Here is an 18,374-nt window from a genome sequence, read left to right on the forward strand (position 1 = left end):
CTAATGCAAGCCTCTCCTGCTGAACTGACCTCTGGATTGTAAGCAGTTCTTTCCTGCTTCAGAGGTTATTGGAAATATTTTGTTTGAAGACTGCCTGCTTTAGAGTAAAGCATAGTGTGAGAAGTCCCATCTTCCTCTCTCTTGAATGGACAGCAAGTCAACTGGGGGCTGTCAAGGTGCATTGAGAAACAGGTAATTGGCAAGCAGATGTCTGGAGACCCGAAAACAGGACAAGAATTATAAGATCAAGGAATGAACAAATGTGTAATGTGCACCGTTGTTACACATGTCAGTGTACTGCTTTAACTATGATTAAGGAGGAGGAGAAATGTAATCCAGGAAGCGACTGTGAGGAAGTAGCACCAAAACCTGATAATGCCCAATTTATTATTACTGTTAGTCTGGAGCAAGTACTATTTTAACAGTGATACAGTATCCTTTGGACGAATGGTGAATAATATGTTTGGGAATAAGTTCTGTCGCAAAGAATTGAAACAGAACCCATGTTATTCAGGGAAATGCTAGGATGTTTTTAATAAGATTTTCCTGGTGTCTCCTTTTCAGTATATTAAGTCAATTTAATCGTCATACTATTTATTTTATTTTGTTACATTTCTACACCACCCCTCCTCTCTTGGACTCAGGGCAGTTTCCAACATGATATACATAAATGCACAACAATTATAAATATCTACTATGTGGTAAAATTCTTCAAAAACTGTACATACATATACTAAAACAAGATGACGAAGCTTCCACTTTACTGAGCCCCCATAAATCTTAAGTCTCATAACAGGGGGTAGTGGTGGGGGAGGGGGTAGAAAAGGGGAGGCCAGAAATGGCAACTGTTGCTGCCTCAGCCATATGCCTGGTGGAACAGCTCTGTCTTGCAGGCCCTGTGGAACTGCATTAAAATAGCATCAGTGCAATTCATAAAATGTCCGTTAATGTAGCATTCATACAACATGAACACTTTGTTTCTTTATGCCTTGATTGGTTGCCATGTTTTACTGGAATTAGCCATTAGAATCCTGTATTTGGGTCCTTTCTGGCAGTCTTGCATTAATCTATAAATCTCACTGGTTTTCCTCACCTGCATGCTGTTTTACTCTGAGCACACTGATGGAAAAGAGGTAGCCCACTGTGACCCAGTTAGTGATCACTGTTTTAGAATCATGACTTTGCTTTCTAATAGTGCTTTTTATTCTATTTTGGAACATCTCTGTTTTAACACATGCTGGAATGTGTGACACAGATCAGGATAAACAGAATTTAGCATTATACTTGAAGCCAACAGCCATTACTATTCTTTTCTGTTAAGTCTTTAATAAGCTTGTCAAAAGATCCTAATGATACAGAAACCCTTGTAGCACTTTGACAACTACCATACTCCTTATGAAATGAGACATCTTTGGTGTCCTTGGTGAAGTGGTAGTCTGTTACCCACAGAATTTCATACCAAAACAAATTTGTTGGGTTTTATGAGACTTTTTTGTTATGTAGGTGAACACAGCTAGTCTTCTAGAATTCATTCTGTTACTGTCTCTTTTGTAACTGTACTACATTTCTGGTTCATGCTGAACAGATTGTCCAGTATAATATCTGAAAAGCCTTTGGACATGTTATTGATAAGCTCAGTATCTTCTCATCAGACTTGTGGTGCTTTCCCTGTAGCTAAATGGGCCACAGTTCCGTTTGCTGAATTACATTACACAGTTTTCGTTCTATACTCCTGTATCCCCCCCCCCCATATCTGATATCTTTCTGACCTGATTATGGGTTGACACCTAATGCCCACAAACATGAGGAATTTGGAAAAGTGGATCTCCTCTTCCACAGCAACCCTGTTCTTGCTTCATACAATCTATTGAGGGTTATGTGATTTGCCTGATCAATGTACCATGGATGAGAAAGGGGGACTACAGCAAGAAGATGGAATTGCATTCACTTGAACCAGTTTGAGCTTGTGTGATTTGCTGTGCATGTGAAAGGCAGTTTCATTCGATTCCCCTTTCTTGCTTCATGGTGTCCTATTCAGCAGGGTCTCCCAATCTTTGGGAAAATCACAAGGAGGGATGCAGGAGACATTAAGGAAATCCTCTTCTAGGAATCTTTCCCTTTGTTAGAGTTTAGATCCGACCTGACATAATGTTGATTATAATCTATTATGCAAAAAATGAATGTCTCAAATTGCCAAAAAACAACAACCCCAAAACAAAACCAAATATTAGGGAATCAAGTTGGGATCTCTTTCTGAATTCTGTGTTTCCCTGTAGCCCTGATAAGAGGAGGAAAAATTCTCCTCTGCTGATTCACTCATTGACATGCTATTGTGAGCTACCAGTGGAAATAGCCAATCAATGGTTGCATATATTTTTTTTAACAAACAAGGGTTCCATTCCCTTTTGATTCAGGGTCCTGCGCAGGAAGATTTTAGCCACCTGCCTCCTGAACAGAGGCGAAAGAAATTGCAGCAGCGGATTGATGAACTTAACAGAGAACTACAGAAAGAGACAGATCAAAAGTAAGTTATTGTTTCTGTGTCAGTTTCTTTCTCCTGTGATTGTCGACCCATTTTTAATTAAGACAAGTCTATTCCAATAGTCACATTCTCTTACTATTATGTTCAGTTTTGTCAAGTGTTGCCCCCAACACTCCTGTATTTTTGGAAATCAACTTCCCTTCTTGTGCTTTGCACTTCCCAAGAAAGGTGTATAAGGCCCAGATGAGTGAAAAGCTGGATGTTGAGGCTCAGTGTTATTCCTTGGAGCAATTAAATATGCATTTAAAGTGTTTTATTATCCATTTTGCATCTTTTGTATAGAGACGCACTCATTAAAATGAAAGATGTCTATGAGAAAAATCCACAAATGGGAGATCCAAGCAGCCTTCAGCCAAAATTGGCAGAGACTATGAGCAACATGGACCGTCTCCGGATGGAAATACACAAGAATGAGGTCAAAATACAATAAAATGTTCCTTTGGTGTGTAAAAATTTTGGAGGCCCCTTCACGAGCATCCTCTAAAACCCCAGAGGGGTAATTACATGGGAGAGGGGAGGGAATCAAGGGGCTCCATCCACTTCACAACTGTCTCTGCTTTTTGACCAAGCACTCGCAGAAAATAGCATCCATTGAAAATCATCTGAGAACTTTGTCTGCAAGATGCTTCTTTAAAATATTGAAAGGTGATCTTGAAGCTAGGACTGTGGGGAACGAGGAAGCTAGAAGAATAACAGACAGTATTTTGGTGTATATTGTTATGTCTGTGACAACAGAGGCCCACAAGGATTTGGGAGAAGTGGAAGGCCCATCCCTGAAATTTCTTTTTCGTGAATCAGTCCCCCCCCCCCCCAATCATGCTGAATCAGCCTCTTTTCTCACCTACCCAACTTGTCCTGCTCTGGCTTTCTGCATCCCATCTTCTGGATGTTTTCTTCTCCTTAGCTGAGTGTGTATGATTGGCCCAAGGTCACTAAGAAAGAAAGTTTACATGGCAGAGTGGAGGTTTGAATCTGGGTTGTATAGATTATGTTAAAATTTTGTGAATAAGAGAAACTCAACACCTTTTTAGTAGTCATGGCAAGGAAGTCTTGCATCTAATTTCAGCAGGCAGCCGTTTTGAATAATACCTTAGACACACACTTGCTTCCAAACATTGTTAAGATAAACATTTTGTTTGGACCTTTTGAGGGTTCACTCATGAATTACTGTGAATATCTCATGACAGCTAAGTTGGTTTGGACTGAAACCCTCTGCCAATATTGGTACCAAATCATCTCTTCTCTCTCTTAAGGCTTGGCTTTCAGAAGTTGAAGGTAAAGTTGCAGCAAGAGGAGACCGAAGACACAGCAGTGACATCAACCATCTTGAGACTCAAGGAAGAGAGAGGTCACTATTTTTAACTTTGATCTGTGTTTGTAGGTTTCTCTCTCCCCTTCCCTGCCCCCTCCCCAAAACAGGTCTTGGGGATGATGGATCTTCTTGCTTCAGGAATTTTAACATGCATACATGTAGTCAGTTTCACATGGTAAAAGGGAGTAAAAGGGAGTAGCCATTTGTGATGACAGTAGTAGAAATGACATACTGTCAACAGCATAACCCTATTCCAGCAGGCAGGGTGCATTTTAACACTTTGATAATCTGTATTCTGATGTGGGTGGGCAGATGAAATTTATAGAATTTATCCTACCCCCAAGGTTTTTGATGCCTAAATCAAACCAAAGACAAAGTACACCGTGATAAAAAAATCACGTTAACAATTATTTACTATGCCAAAGATTGAACAAGTAGCAAACAGATGTCTACAAGAATTATATAATGTGGCCAATTATTAAATAGCCAAAATGTTAACAATGCTTACAGTAGTAGGTAGAAGAATCTGGATGTGATCCAGTTTTGAAAAGCTTCCTCAGCCAAAGCTTAATTCTTCGTACAGTGCAAGAGAATCCTAAGACATGAGAAAGGAGCACTACTAGTTCAACTACTTATAAAGATTTGATAAGACAGGAACACAAATCTAGGAACTGCCACATTCAGATTCCTGTACCTGCTACTGCAAACAGTTTGTCCTACTACTATAAACATGGTTAATGTTTTGGTGATTTACTATTTGGCCACATTTTGTAATTATTGTAGACATCTATTTATTACTTGTTCAGCCTTTAATGTAGTAAATAATTGTTAATGAGTTTTTTTAAAAATCGTGGAGTGTTGTGTTTTTGATTTGTATTTCACATGGTGTTCCCTCTTTTTTGTAATGCCTGTATTAGTCTTCAGGCTGCCTATATTCATCAGTAATAATATTATCAAATTGTATACACATACTTTACTTTGCAAAGATATGCAATCACAAATGAGATCTGCAAGGGTTGTGAAGTCTTCATGGGAAAGGTAATGGGTTTTTTAGTTTGAGAGGTATGAACATTCCTTGTTTTAACTGCTATGTTGTAGTCCTGAGGGGAGCTATACCGATGATGCAAACCAAGAAGTTCGAAGCCCACCACAGCAACACGGCCACCACAACGAATTTGATGATGAGTTTGAAGATGATGATCCCTTACCAGCTATTGGACACTGCAAAGCTATCTATCCATTTGATGGTAAGGTTAACTGGAGGGGTCTTAAAAACAACAACATGATACTTATTTTGAGGAATGGTTTATACCCTGCATAGAACTGTTTCCACAGAAACTATTCCAGCAGCTGGCTTAGGTTCTGGGAAGTTATGCCACAAATTGGATTTCGTCTAATAGCAAAATAATGCCTCTGCATTGTAACAAAACAAATATGTTATATTAGAAAAGCAGCCATTGGCATCTATTCAGCTTTACAGCAAGGGACCAGATTTTGTCTGTGGCCTACGCTTGGAGCATATGTTCCATCACACGCATCAGATGATTCCTTCTGTGAACTGAAAAATGAGTGCTGAGAAAGAACTTGCTGTAAGTCCTGCCGGAGCTGTGACAGCAATTTTTTTGTGTGTCCTCTTTTTCCCTTAGGTCACAATGAAGGGACCCTGGCTATGAAAGAAGGGGAGATTCTGTACATTATAGAGGAGGACAAAGGGGATGGCTGGACAAGAGCTCGGAGGCAGAATGGAGAAGAAGGATATGTGCCAACTTCGTACATAGATGTGACTCTCGAGAAGAACAGTCAAGGTGCAGTCACCTATATATAGTCTACAGAGTCAGTCACCTTACCAGTGAATACTGAAGCACACAATTGGATGGAAAGTATTAGAGCATTTAGGAGACCTCATTATTCCCTTGTTCACCATGTGAGCTCAACCCGTTCCCGAATCTGAAACTGAGGAAATCCTGTGTTTTGATTGTTTGTTCTCCTGTTCTGGCCAGTGGCAACTAACTCTTCTGTCTTTGCATGAGGGCTTTTCAATGTTCTCTTACAAACAGCGGTCAGGTCAACATATTTTACTAGGTTTGGATAGTATTTGTAAAGGTGTCTGCTTGCTTGAAGGTAGTTTAAATGGATATGTCATTTTTTAAAAAAAAACCCTGCTGTGTTTTATTGCATTAGTTTTCACAGTCCCCCTAGACCAGGGGTAGGGAACCTGCGGCTCTCCAGATGTTCAGGAACTACAATTCCCATCAGCCTCTGTCAGCATGACCAATTGGCCATGCTGGTAGGGGCTGATAGAGTATGGACCTAATCTGGAAGAAACTTTCTCTAGACATAAAACAAACTTCCAGAACAAGAACTCATTCCAACTAAGTTCTAAGCTCACTTCATGAAATCATCCCAACCCAGAGAACGGTGATTTCTTTTACTTTCTAAGCAGAATCCCCTTTTCAGCTCCTTCTTGCAGAGTGATTGCTTACAAACGCATGCATACACACACAGACACAGCTTGCACCCAGGGCGTGTAGAGCTGGAGTTCAGAAAACAAAGGAAAGCTCCCTCTTACAGCTGTCCAAGCTATTACTTGTGCGTAAAGGCGTTAGGAGGATTGCAGCATTGGCTTGGATCCTGAGCAGAGCTGCGTTGCTGAAATGGCGCCTTTCTTTCCCACCTCCTCCTTTCTGCTGTTCCCTTGTGGTTTAGCAGACCCCAAGAAACAGCAAGGTTCAAATGCGGAGGGGGCCTTGCAGTGAGAAAAGGGAATCACTGAAAATTGCCTTTTCCAGAGGAAGTTCCTGCTGAAGATATAAGCCAGTGTTTACAAGTATCCTTGTTCTGGAAATATTTTTCCAACTTTTACTTTGGGAACCAGGCCCGTCCTTTCCTGTGCACAGAGATAAAACGCCCAGAAGGTGATCAGGAACGCGGCACAGCTAATTGCAGGGAATTCAGCTGCACACATGGCACACTGCCCCGGTGTTCTCCTTTCTCTCTGTGCTGGAACTTTGACTGCTGTGTATACATGGAATGATTTCCTCTCTGCTTGGAAGTGTTGTCAAGGTTATCCTGTTGCTAAATCATAACTGTGTCCCCATTCTCTTGGGCCAGTACTCTTGAATACTACTGGAAGATGTGTATTCCAGAAGTGCAGGAACTGTTACACCTCAGTTCAGCAGTCCAAGCACAGACGGGCAGGCACCATCCCATTTGTTCCAGTAGATAAAGCAGATTTATATGCACCAAGGTAGGAGCATGCAAATCTGCTTCATTAAATGGGTGGCCAAACTGTTCTGAATGAGGAAGGTTTTGTGAGTACCCTTGAGCTTCTGTGTCGGGAGCAGATCCCTGGATCAGGCATAATCTGTTGGATGAGTTGTCTACAAATAAGAGTTTTCTAAATGCTGTTACCTTTTCTGGAATTTGTACACTTTGTATATTTATATGAATAAATACCTTTAATTGAGGGAGGGAAGGATTTGGAAGCTATGTTGTTCTCCTTTGCAACTTGACAAGCCCCTGTTGGGCAGAATGGTGTGAAGAAGTCTGAAAAGGGTCTGCATAATCTCTTAGGCATAGTGTTTATTTTTTTAGTCAATTGAAATGGGTAATTAGAAGAAAAAAGAGCACACTTCTCTCTTTGCAAAAGCCTCTGGTAATTCTGTTCTGTTCTTTTTTCCCTCTTGAACTGCAGGTTCCTGAAGCGGGTTTCTGAGAAAATGGGCGAGATGTTGAAGGAGGTTACATGCAGCTGCTTTTGGGGGGGAGGGTATTAGGCCCAGCAAGATGGGGAGAAGCCAGTCGCATGAAGGCATGCAGGCATACATTTCCATTAACAATGTTAGCACTGCTGTGTATGTTCAGCATTTCTGTGGCAAACTAAAACTCCATTCTGGCACAACCAAAACCATCCAGATCTGAAAATGCATCCTTGTCATAGTCCTAAGTTCTGAACAGTTCGAGTTGCCATTCACGAGTTGTGATTTATATTGGCCGTCGAAGGTCTTTCATGGTCCATACCCATTTTAACTGGCATTCCATTAGAGTCCTGTCATTTACCAGTCAGTCTCTGCCTGTGCCCCCTCCATGCTCGCCCTAACATTCTCCTGCATGTCTAGGTACGTCTCAGGCATGCCTGCCTGGTGTCTTGTATTTCCATAGTTGTTCTTCCTCTTCTGCATTTGTAGCAAGACCACTTTTCATGTATCTCTGGCACTAAAGTTTTTTTTAAATAATTCCAGTACCTATTTATGCTGCTATACCTTTTTTGCCCCTTCATTGTGACCGTCATTACATCCCAATTATTTTGGCATTTTAACTGATGTGAATGTAACATTCATTTTTTGATTTGGGGAAAGGACCGCATCACAATGCCAGGTAACTGCAGCCCAGCTTCAGCCCCTCACCTTTTCCTGAGCTCTGAAAATCTGGGATATGACAGCACAGAGTTTCCATGACAAGACAAAAACGACTGTTTTCCAAAGTCAAGTGCTTGCCATTCAGACGCTGCCTTAAACTCTCGAGTGCCTAAATCTGTTTATTTGCCAACGCTTACCACTTCAGTATCCCGCAAAGGGCTTTGGGTCTCAGCTCCATATGACCTCTTCTCTCTTTCTTCAGTGCTGCAGCTGCTGAGGTAGCCATGGTGGATGTTCTCTAGAGCTCTGCCATCACATGATACATGGTGCATTGTAAACTTTATGGAGTTAAAACTAAATACATGTATCAGTTTCATTTTCTGTCTAATGAATGTTTTTTTTAATAGGATTTTTTAAATGAAGCCTTTTTTCTTGATTGTCTTTTACTTTTTAGGATGGGGTGGGTGGGAGAGGGAGGGAGGGAGGGGAGACTCCAGTTTCTAATTAACTGCAGTGCCAGTCTGTTTCCAAGTGATGCTTCATTGTAAGGACCAGTCGAAAATTGGAGTGATACTTTGTAATGATCTATGTGCACTTTTACTTGTAAACATTGATTTGGAAATGTTTATACATGTAAATATAGTTGTCTGCAGCACTCCCATTGCTCATGTTGTTTTGTCTACCATCTGTGAATTTTGTTAATGAGATCACCCAACATCTAACTAAATAAGGTAATCTTAGGATATGGGAAATTGGGGAGGGGGAGGGAGAAGCCAGTGAAACTCTCATAAAACCAGCTTTTCTGGTGGTTGTGATGCTTTTCTAGAGGGGTGGGGGAGGGTTAAAGCAATATTTGGACACAGTGCCGGATTCCTTTAGGGCTTTTTCAGTGTTATTAGCAGTTGTACTACCAGTAAACTAAATCTGTGTGAATATTGTGTGGAAGATTTTCCTTCCTTTTTATTATTGTGTGCCATTATTACACAAATGACACATTGTATTGAGATTGGGGTCGGTAAACTCTAAAGGTTAGGTTCTTGGATAATGTAAACAGGGTTATTTATATAAATGTGACCTTACTCTGTACTGACAAAACTACATGGTATAGCTTTTTTGTTTGTTTTTTTAAGGACCACCTTGGTGTTTTTTGTTTTGTTTGTTTGCTTGTTTGTTTCAGAGCCGATATGAGTATGTTCTCAATGTGATTTCCAGCCAGGCTTCTATTACACTTCTAGTAATGGACTAACAATTCTTTCATGCTACTGTTTTTTTCTAGGACCAGATTATTTTTCCTCAGGAGATTTTCTTTCTGTGGTATAATACAACCTTATGAGGGTTAGTAAATATAAAGGGGGTGGAGGACTCTTTGTACTTGCACAATTAGCTAAAATTGTTCTGAGATTTTGAACATGATGAATTGTCTGAGTCTTAAAACTTTCCAGTAATTTTTAATCTTTTGTGCACGTGTTGATTTTTAAATGTTTAAATGCTTTGTTAAAAACAGTGGTTCTTTTGAGAATATTTTCATGGAATTAAAAATAATCTTTTCATGGTCCCGGTAATTTTGCTTGTTGTCTTCTGTTACAGGCACAGGAACAAATTGGGTTTAGGTACCCTTTGTAAAGCAAATGTGCTCAGAATAGATGGTATTGGTGAGCAATCATTAGCTAGAAAGACTAATGTAATTTTCCCCATTTTAAGTGGACCTAGTTTAAATAAGATTCCTGCCTGCTGTGGGAGTGGGGCTTCTGAAACAGCTTCTTTTAGGGGATTGGTCGTAAATAATAACCTTAAAACACCTTGGCTGCTTTTTTTTTTGGTGCTTGCTCCTTGGTGAAGACTGAATTGAGAGGCAAAGAATCTCCAGTAACATCAAAACCTTCTGGCTGGAGTAAGCAGGTGTGCAACAAGGGTGGGACAAGACAGGGCAAGGCCCGGGTGCCACTTGACCAAAGGCTCCTTGGCCGCCCCTTCCCAAAGCGGCTGGGCTGCCACCTCCTGCCTCGACAGCCTTCTACTGTCCATGTTGTTCGGACTCCAGTTCTAAAAAAAGGCCTTTCATACATAGCCATTGCCCATGGAGCTGAAGGTAGTTAGAAGGATGAACTGGGGTGTGGGGGTGGAGCGGGATTTCTACATCCCTTGAGTGAATTTCCCCCTCTGCAGGCCTGGAAGCCCTCCTCTGCCTCCCTGGCTGTCTGGTTTCATGGGTCAGAATCCAACTCCAGTGTTTGCCTTGCCCATCCTGAGGGAGAAGGTGGCCTCCTGTATGAGCCTGTGATGTTGTTCTGGCCTTTCAGTAGCTTTGCATGCCAGATAACAAGTGGCCTGCTGACTTCTCCAGCAAGCTTTCTCCCAGGCTTCCAAAGACATAATCTCCTCTCTAGGAGTTTCCTCCTCCAGACAGAATAAAACCAAACAAGAAAGCCCCCGGCTGCAAGATGATGAGAAAGTCCAATAGACTTTTTATTCAGGAACCAGAACAAGTCTCTTCAGGTAATCAAGAGAGAATGGATAATAATTCTAAGAAGCCAAACCTCTTGAGTATATTTTAGAAAAGATCCCCAGCCTTGTTGTCCTCCTCACTTATCTGAGCTCCCTTAGCCCGCAGATGGTGCTTGTTATATCAGTCATTGCTATTAATCAACCCTCAGGTGTTTTCATTCTAAGAAATAACCTTTTTTCCTACAGGCAACGCCCCAACTGGTAGTGCTTGAGGCTACCATGCAACTCCTACTTACACCTCCCCATCCCTTCTTTTGCCACTGCCTTTGGGGTGGTGATGGACAGAGGCCTGCTGGCTACTCCCCTTTCTGGGCATCTGCATAGTATGCAGCAGCCACCACTGCTCGACCCCACACTCACCACCAGACAGTCAGCACGAGTCTGAAGTTGGTGTTCAAGCCAGTGAGTCCAGGGCGGGCACAGGGGGCAGAGGCAGTGTTGGGAGTCTGCAGAGTGCATCCGAAGACTGGGAAGAAGCCACCAGGAGAGTGAATGTAGCTTAACTCATAACTTGGTGAGTGTGGGAGACATGGGGGGGGGGGAGGCTGCATTGAGGGCCTGCAGGATGACGCTGGTCCAGGAGAGAGCCCCCAAAAGTGGTATCTGTGGGGTTGTATATGTGAGGCATCATTCCCACATGCAGCTCACCCATCTCTAGTGCAGCGCATGTATGGAAGAGCTCTTTGCTGGGACTGGAAGCCTTATTTTGTCTCAAGCACGCAAATAAAGAGATCCATTTTTAAGGAAGTTCACTCCTCTTTCCCAAATAGATTTCTTCCCCTTAATGTTCCCCCAGGACTGGCAGGCAGAAGGCCATCATGGGACAGAGGGCAGATAGTTCTTTCTCCCCTCCCCTTGTGTCTTGGATGCTACATGTAATGCACCCAAAGCACCACATTTGATGCTGCAGGAGAGTCATAACATCATGGGACGATATTTCCCAGTGTTTATTAAAGTGTGGCACTTGAGATTCGTTACAAAGATCAGTTGAGGTGTCAAAGAAGGCAGAGAGAGAAAACTCCACCCGCTGGCAGGTCAGATCAGTGCCAACTGTTTTAGTGTCAGATCCAATTATAATGGTGAAAAGACAGGTGGGGGGTTAAATGAATATAACAATGACAATAGACTTAATAAGAAATGTTACAAAACCTTTTAAAAAACCTCCTACCCCCCATCTTTAGCAAAGAAAAATGGATTGGATCAGACTGTACACGGAGTCAAAGGCCCACATAACTTAGGGATCAGAGCATTGGACTATGATCTGCAAGACCCAGGTTTAAGTCCCAATTCTGCCATGAAAGCTTGCTGGATGACCTTGCTGCGGTCACTCTCACTTATTCCAACCTCCCCCACAAGATTGTAGTGACAATAAAATGGAGGAGAGAACACTAAGCTGCCTCTATTCCCCCAGTGGGGAGAAAAGGATATAAATGAAGTAAACAAATATGACCTGTGAGACCTGTTAGAATGTGATTCTGACTGAAAACTTTGGTAGGTGCAGAAAGACGGCGGCATTAGACAAGGCCATCTCAGGGTATTTTGTCACCCTAAGCAAGGCTGCCATTGGAAGTGTACGTGGGATCCAACCAGTTCTCACTTACTAATTTTTTCTGAGTGCCGAGAAGGGGTTACTAAAGCAATCTCCCTGCCCAATAAGGACTGGAGTGGCAGTTTGTGCGGCAGCACCACTGTTTGAATCCCACCACCATCGGAACCTGTTATTAAAATTTTTGGATCCCACCACTGAATAGAACTGACTTCTTAGTCGACCTGCTTCGAATTGTTTTCTGATCGAATGTTTAAATCATTCTTAAGATTCAGTTTGAAAAAATGAATTCTGAGATATTTGAAAGATTATCACCACTATTACACAATGTAATAATGGGAGTGCAATTTCAGTGCTTGCCGTGGGCGCCATTTTCTATAGATATGCCCCTAGGCGTAAGTGCCCATATAAAGAGTAAGGAGGATTGTTTTGATGTGATATGCAGTAGGTGGGATAGAGACTTCCTAGTGCTTACTGCATCTTTCCAGTTAGTAATCTTCCCTAAGGCTTTTCAACAAACACTTTGCTTCTTTCTTACAGAAGTCTCACCTTCATTGTGTGAGACCAGAGGGTCCCTTTCATTAATTTTTTTTGTTGGTTCTAGCTCCTTTGCGGCACATCAGGTATCATTTAAAAAACATGTACAGTCGGAATTGGCATGATTGCTGTCTTATCCTTCTTGGGACAGTTCTCCTCCGTCGCCTTCCCAGTCCAAACTGTCTCACTCTCTCGGCTTTCTATTCACAAGAAAACTGAAGCTTGCAAAACTGAATATATGTAATGATTTTGACTGGGAAGATGTAGCTTTTAAGACACCCCTTGTAACAGCAAGCCCAGCGCTTTGGACTAATGAAGAATGTGTTGAGCTGGAGATACAAAAGCAATCCAAAAAGGCATGCCACAAGAAAGAACAAAAATGGGAGTTCCACCTTTCCAGCTGGCTGCTCAGACCGAAAACTACGGGCAGCAGGCCAAGCTAGAATTAAATGCCTTTCATTAAGTTCGTAGTTTGGTCAATCTAGGTATTCTTATTATTGGTAGGCATGACAACTCCCCAAGTATATGCTGGAAGATAGATGTGTTCCTCCCACCACCACCCTCCCCCAACAGTGAACAATTATTTTAGTCACTCTTCAGGAGATGAAAGAAACATGGTGTTGCACCTCTTTGTCTCCAGAGCTATCCAAAACTGGTACAAGATCAATACCTTTTCATTACAAAAAGGACTGCTGTTTGTCAGTTACTGAAGTTCAATTAAATACAATTAATTTTTGCATACAGAAGTAAATGACATGGCACCATTTGAAACTTTGCACAAGGAAAGCAGTTTCTGCTCCAGTAAGCAAGAAGCTCTGTGTTTCCTGGCCTGGACAAGTAAGTGGTGCAGCATTTTAATGAGGCACAACTCCCATTAGTCTGTACGTTCTGTGCCACTGACTTCAGCTGAGATTTGCTGCATGGCTTACACGTACAGAGGGACCAATGCAGAGGTCCAACACAGCTAGGTCTTTTCCTGTCAATTGCTTTATTGTACAGTAATTACACAGTGTATGCTGTTGACAGAGAGGCAAACGTCCCCCCCCCCTTCCTTCCTGCAGTGTGTTTATTGTGGGGAAATAAACAATTTCCAGCCAGGGATAACTGAATACTTGTGGGACGAGAAAATCTAAATAGTGGCTGCCTATGGTGATAGAAATGCCAACTGACCATTGACTTCTATCGCATTTCAGGATTTGCAGTGTGCAGGTAGGCCACCTCCCATCATCAGGAACAATTGCTTATGAAAACATCTTAAATGCACTCATCCTGTTCTATGTCAAGGCTGTCCACATTGGCAGGACTCTACGCACAGCATTTTGATGCTGAGAATGCTTTAGCCTCGCCTTCACAAACCAGTCTGACACACCATGCCTGTTGCAGTGTAGCGCATGGAGGGGCAGGCCATTCTATGTCACAGGCACCAACTCTCTGAGAATGACACAATGACTCCAGTTTCCACCTTACTCCCCCCCCTTTTTTTATCTATGCATCTTTCCGAACAGGAAATGAACATAAAGCTCTTTCCACAAGTGCTGGGCATCGTATTGCTTTCCTTTACGTGTCTGTTAATTATCATCCTCATCCAAGTCTCAACTATAGTGTTAAGAAATAGAACTGTAGTTTTTGGTTATTCTGAGAGACCCTGACAGCACATATACCCACACAAGCACAGAAATATCTTCTCTGAACCATGCAATGCAGGAGGGCGGGACTGGAGCATGGCAGTAAAATGAACCGTTCATCCAGAAGCATAGGGTGGGTCTATGCAAGCCAAGCCTGCACAAGGAGGCTGTTTCTCTAGAAGTCCATTTTGTTTTGTAAAAAAACACGTACACAAAACCCCCTGCTGTAAAAGGAATATTGTGTTTTCTCTACAGTTTAAACTTATGGCAAACACTCCTTGGAACAAAGGTCATTATATCTTTTAGAAGAACTATTTCTGAGTAATGAATAAAACCCCAAGAATACTACGAAGCTTTTGTTCTGTCCCTGAAACAGATCATGGACTACAAAGATCAACAGAAATGAAGCTATCTGCTCAGCAGCAAGAAGATTACTATAAAGGGAGGATTTAGGCCAGATAATTTTCCTGGGGCTGCTAAAGCCAGTACAAGCTATTCTGCTGTAGCCAGCAAGCTACTGGTACTTCGTGAGCTAGCTGTTCAACACCCCTACCTTATTCTGTTGTTTATAGTGGTAATTTGCATCAGGTGCCTGATGTTGAGAAAGTATAGCTCAGATGCAGTTGTACCTTAACTGTTTTTGTGGCACATTCTGATGTTTTTTTATAAAGCAGGAAACAATTCAATATGGTATACACTGCATTATGCTAATGAAATAAAAGTCCTGCTGCATATCATAACACTTGCTGCTGTCCCCTCCTGTCAGTTTCTTCAAGCACAGAACCTTTGAACCCTTCCAAGTATTTATTCATTCCCTCACCTTGCTCAGTATTCCCAATGAAGTTTTCGATGCTGCTTTACAAATCCTCGTTAGGAATAAATTTAACTTTTGTCTCGTTCATTGTAAACTAGACAATGGCTGAACTTACGTAGCCATACCATGTTTTTGTCAATATTGCTGGAATGGAATTGTCTGAGGTATATTTTGTGATGGGGAGAAACCAATTAGCTGCAATCCCCCGTTCTGTTCAATAGAAATAATCATTAAGATTCTTTGCACATACAGCAAAAGTTAAAATGCAAAAAATATTCCCAAGGTGTCAGTCTTAGACAGCTTTAAGCTCAAATTATTTCTCCCCTTTGATACAATGGAAATTTTTTCACATGGATATACTTCGACAAGAGTATATACAATTTTCCACATCCACTTAAAAGATATCATATAACTGATACCTTATACAAAGCAAATCCCATACCCTGTACTCATATTTACATTTGTTAATAACATTATTTGGCGCAAGACTAAACAAAAATCTAGTAAAACAACTGTAAGCACTGCTTTTATGCTGTGGACAGCATTTCACTAGTTAATTAAAAGTAATGTCCATAACAAATAAATAGTTATTCTTTCATAAGTCAGTAATCATTCTTTTGAAACAATTCATAAATAAATGCACATTGTGCACTTTATAGATCTGAAAGGCCCTGTGAATTTCACATAATAGTAGGGCTGTCCCAAAAGGGGGTGGTGCATTTCTCACAAATAGCACAAAAGTGCCCTCTCTTCAGTCCTAATTTCTTCAGGGTTTCCTCCAACAAGGGGTAGAACTGTTTGGACAAAAAGTAGCTACTGCCAACTGAGAAAGTGTAAGTGGATGCAAGAAATTGTTATGTATGCAAATCTAGCCATGTAGCACTGTGACATCATACTGTAAGATAATTGGCTGGGATCACCATATCACAGATAGGCTTTTTTTAAAAAAAAATGCATGCAGGATAAGCAACACAAGGTAAGGAAGTGCTGGAAAACATTCTTCTCCCTTAGCCCACCCCTTTTTTGACTTGGAAAAACCATATGGAACAGTTCATTTTACAGTTAGTTCTTTTCTTTGCCAAGCAGTTCCACTGAATCACCTGTAGTGGAAAGTCCATTAGAAAGTTCACTGCTCAGTCTGTTTTGTTAATGGAGGTTCTAATTTTCGCGAGAGCGCAGTTAAAATCTGGTTGAATTTTTCATATCGTTCACTTTGGTTAACCTGTGCTCCTTTGCTGCCCCACAGCAATCTCATTTGGAATTCCGTTTTGAAGACTTCGCTCATTTCGGCATCGGGCCGAAAACCTGATGAGGCAAAAATGGGAAATAAGGAAGGGCTGCTGTAAAACCATCGAGACATCGAAGACATACACCTCCATTTGTCTGCTGAGCCAAAGGACAAACTGCCCCATACCATGTTAATTACTTAAGGGGATCAGTTCAGAAGACTGGTAATCCTTCAATGCAGAGTGTGAATATCCCTCCATGGAGAAAATGATATTTAACCCATTATGGTCCTAGCTGCAAGTGCTTGCAGCTGATGTTCTTCATTCTATATGCATGTGGCATCTAAAAAATACTTCACTGCACTCATGCCAGCTACTATTGGGTCTCAGTGGGTCAGAGGTTCTCTTCCACAAAGCCACAATTCTGGGGATGCTGTTTGGGTTAAATGACACCCCTAACAAGATTTGAGGCTCCAGAGAAGTCACAGTGGGACTTTGGAGCTCCAGTTCCCATCCCCAGAGCAGCTGGCTGAGGGATGGCTAGTCGTTGCTATAGATACCACTTGTGCTCTTCTCTGTTCCCTGGACTGGGTACTGAAATGAATTAAAGAAGGATAAAAGTAGAGCTAGTCTTTAAAATGTCACAGGCCTCTTTTTCAGCGTGAAGCATTTTTTTCCCTGAGGCTCAGCAATGCACTGTTACTTTACAAATGCTTCTTTAGAAATGCAAGTCAGCACAGCATTGTGTTATGCTCCATTTTATTATGGTATTTCTGTTAAGTCAGGAATGAGTCATGGTAAGTACCTAGAAAGGCCAGGTACCCTTTCTCACCAGCTTTGTTGACTTGCATGACTGGTGCTGTTCCTGTCCTTCCTGTTTTGTAATATAAACAGGCAATGTCAGACATGGCCCAACACAATCTAATTGACATAGCGGTCAACTGTATTTCTACTCTGCCTTTCATGGCATCCCAGTGGCTCAAAGTACATCTGTTCCTCTTACACTGCCACACTGAGATTAGAAAGGAGGAAAGCTGATTCGTATTTCGAAAATTGCATTAAACTGTCTTAGACACGATTCCTACAATGATTATTTAAACACATTCCTATCTCGTCCTTTCATGTTTTTAACTCTGCAATCCTCCCTGCCCCAAACAATTCAACACAAAGACACCCATGTTGTTTTAACAACGTTAAGAAGTGCTCCCTTCAACTTTCTTTCCTACCGTGCAAGGTCCGTTCTGCATTTGTGCTGTACAGGCTGGCATTCTGCGCTATTGAACGAGCAGTTGCCAGATGTTTCAACATGATTTCACAGCTTTGGTCAGTGTTCTCCCAAACATCCATCCCATCAAACACAACTGCTTGGCGTTCCAGCAGAGTAACGAGAGGCATGAGTAGGGGTACTGTGATGATGTTTTGTGGAACAGAAGTTGTCTCTAAAAGCAAGTAAAAGTAAATCAATTTAATCATCCACAATTCCAAAGTAAACTGTTGAAGCGGAACAAGCTTCTTTACATTAGCTATAAACAGGTTTTAGTACATATTTTGTTTGGCATGTGGTACTATAATGCTTCCAATTAACACTTTGTTTCCCTACAAATAAGTCATAACAGAGTCCAGCAATTAATATATGGGCCGGAAAAATGCCCCTATAAGGGTTCCACCTTCTTTCTAGGAGATGGGATGTGTGCCTTATGTTTGTTGGGTGAAGAAAAGGTTATCTTGTCATAGAACTCTTGGTGAAGCCCAAAGGAAGCTTCGTATCAGTCATTCTTACTCCAGAAGGGAATGAATAAATGGGACTTATTGTGAAGGTTTCTTTTGTTTGAGAATGAGGAGCCAAGGAGGCCGAAGCACACATAAATCACCAAGGAGAGACCAGATCGATATCTTTACAGCAGAAAGA

The 18,374-nt window shown here is 41.6% G+C and overlaps 2 protein-coding genes across 8 annotated transcripts in view; one reads left to right on the forward strand and one right to left on the reverse strand.

Moving 5' to 3' along the window:
* The window catches only part of FNBP1L (formin binding protein 1 like), a 78,213-nt gene extending 68,439 nt beyond the window's left edge, over positions 1-9,774 (forward strand). For 3 of the 4 annotated variants that reach the window (XM_048497509.1, XM_048497511.1, XM_048497512.1), the window contains 5 exons: positions 2,415-2,524; positions 2,825-2,957; positions 3,796-3,890; positions 4,953-5,101; positions 5,501-6,049. In XM_048497509.1, coding sequence (XP_048353466.1) covers positions 2,415-2,524; positions 2,825-2,957; positions 3,796-3,890; positions 4,953-5,101; positions 5,501-5,679 — 666 coding nt within the window. In that variant the 3' untranslated portion in view covers positions 5,680-6,049. Of the gene's footprint in view, positions 1-2,414; positions 2,525-2,824; positions 2,958-3,795; positions 3,891-4,952; positions 5,102-5,500; positions 6,050-7,548 lie in introns of those variants that run through there. The other variant, XM_048497510.1, reaches the window with a different exon arrangement.
* Positions 9,775-11,650: 1,876 nt separating this feature from the next.
* Positions 11,651-18,374, reverse strand: part of BCAR3 (BCAR3 adaptor protein, NSP family member) — a 99,603-nt gene continuing 92,879 nt past the window's right edge. For all 4 annotated transcript variants that reach the window (XM_048497504.1, XM_048497506.1, XM_048497505.1 and 1 more), the window contains 2 exons: positions 17,692-17,904; positions 11,651-16,544 (listed from right to left, as the gene is read on the reverse strand). In XM_048497504.1, the coding sequence (XP_048353461.1) occupies positions 16,366-16,544; positions 17,692-17,904 (392 nt within the window). In that variant the 3' untranslated portion in view covers positions 11,651-16,365. The remainder of the gene's footprint in view (positions 16,545-17,691; positions 17,905-18,374) is intronic.

This window comes from Sphaerodactylus townsendi, linkage group LG05 (genome assembly GCF_021028975.2).
Source record: "Sphaerodactylus townsendi isolate TG3544 linkage group LG05, MPM_Stown_v2.3, whole genome shotgun sequence".
NCBI classification, from domain to species: Eukaryota; Metazoa; Chordata; class Lepidosauria; order Squamata; family Sphaerodactylidae; genus Sphaerodactylus; species Sphaerodactylus townsendi.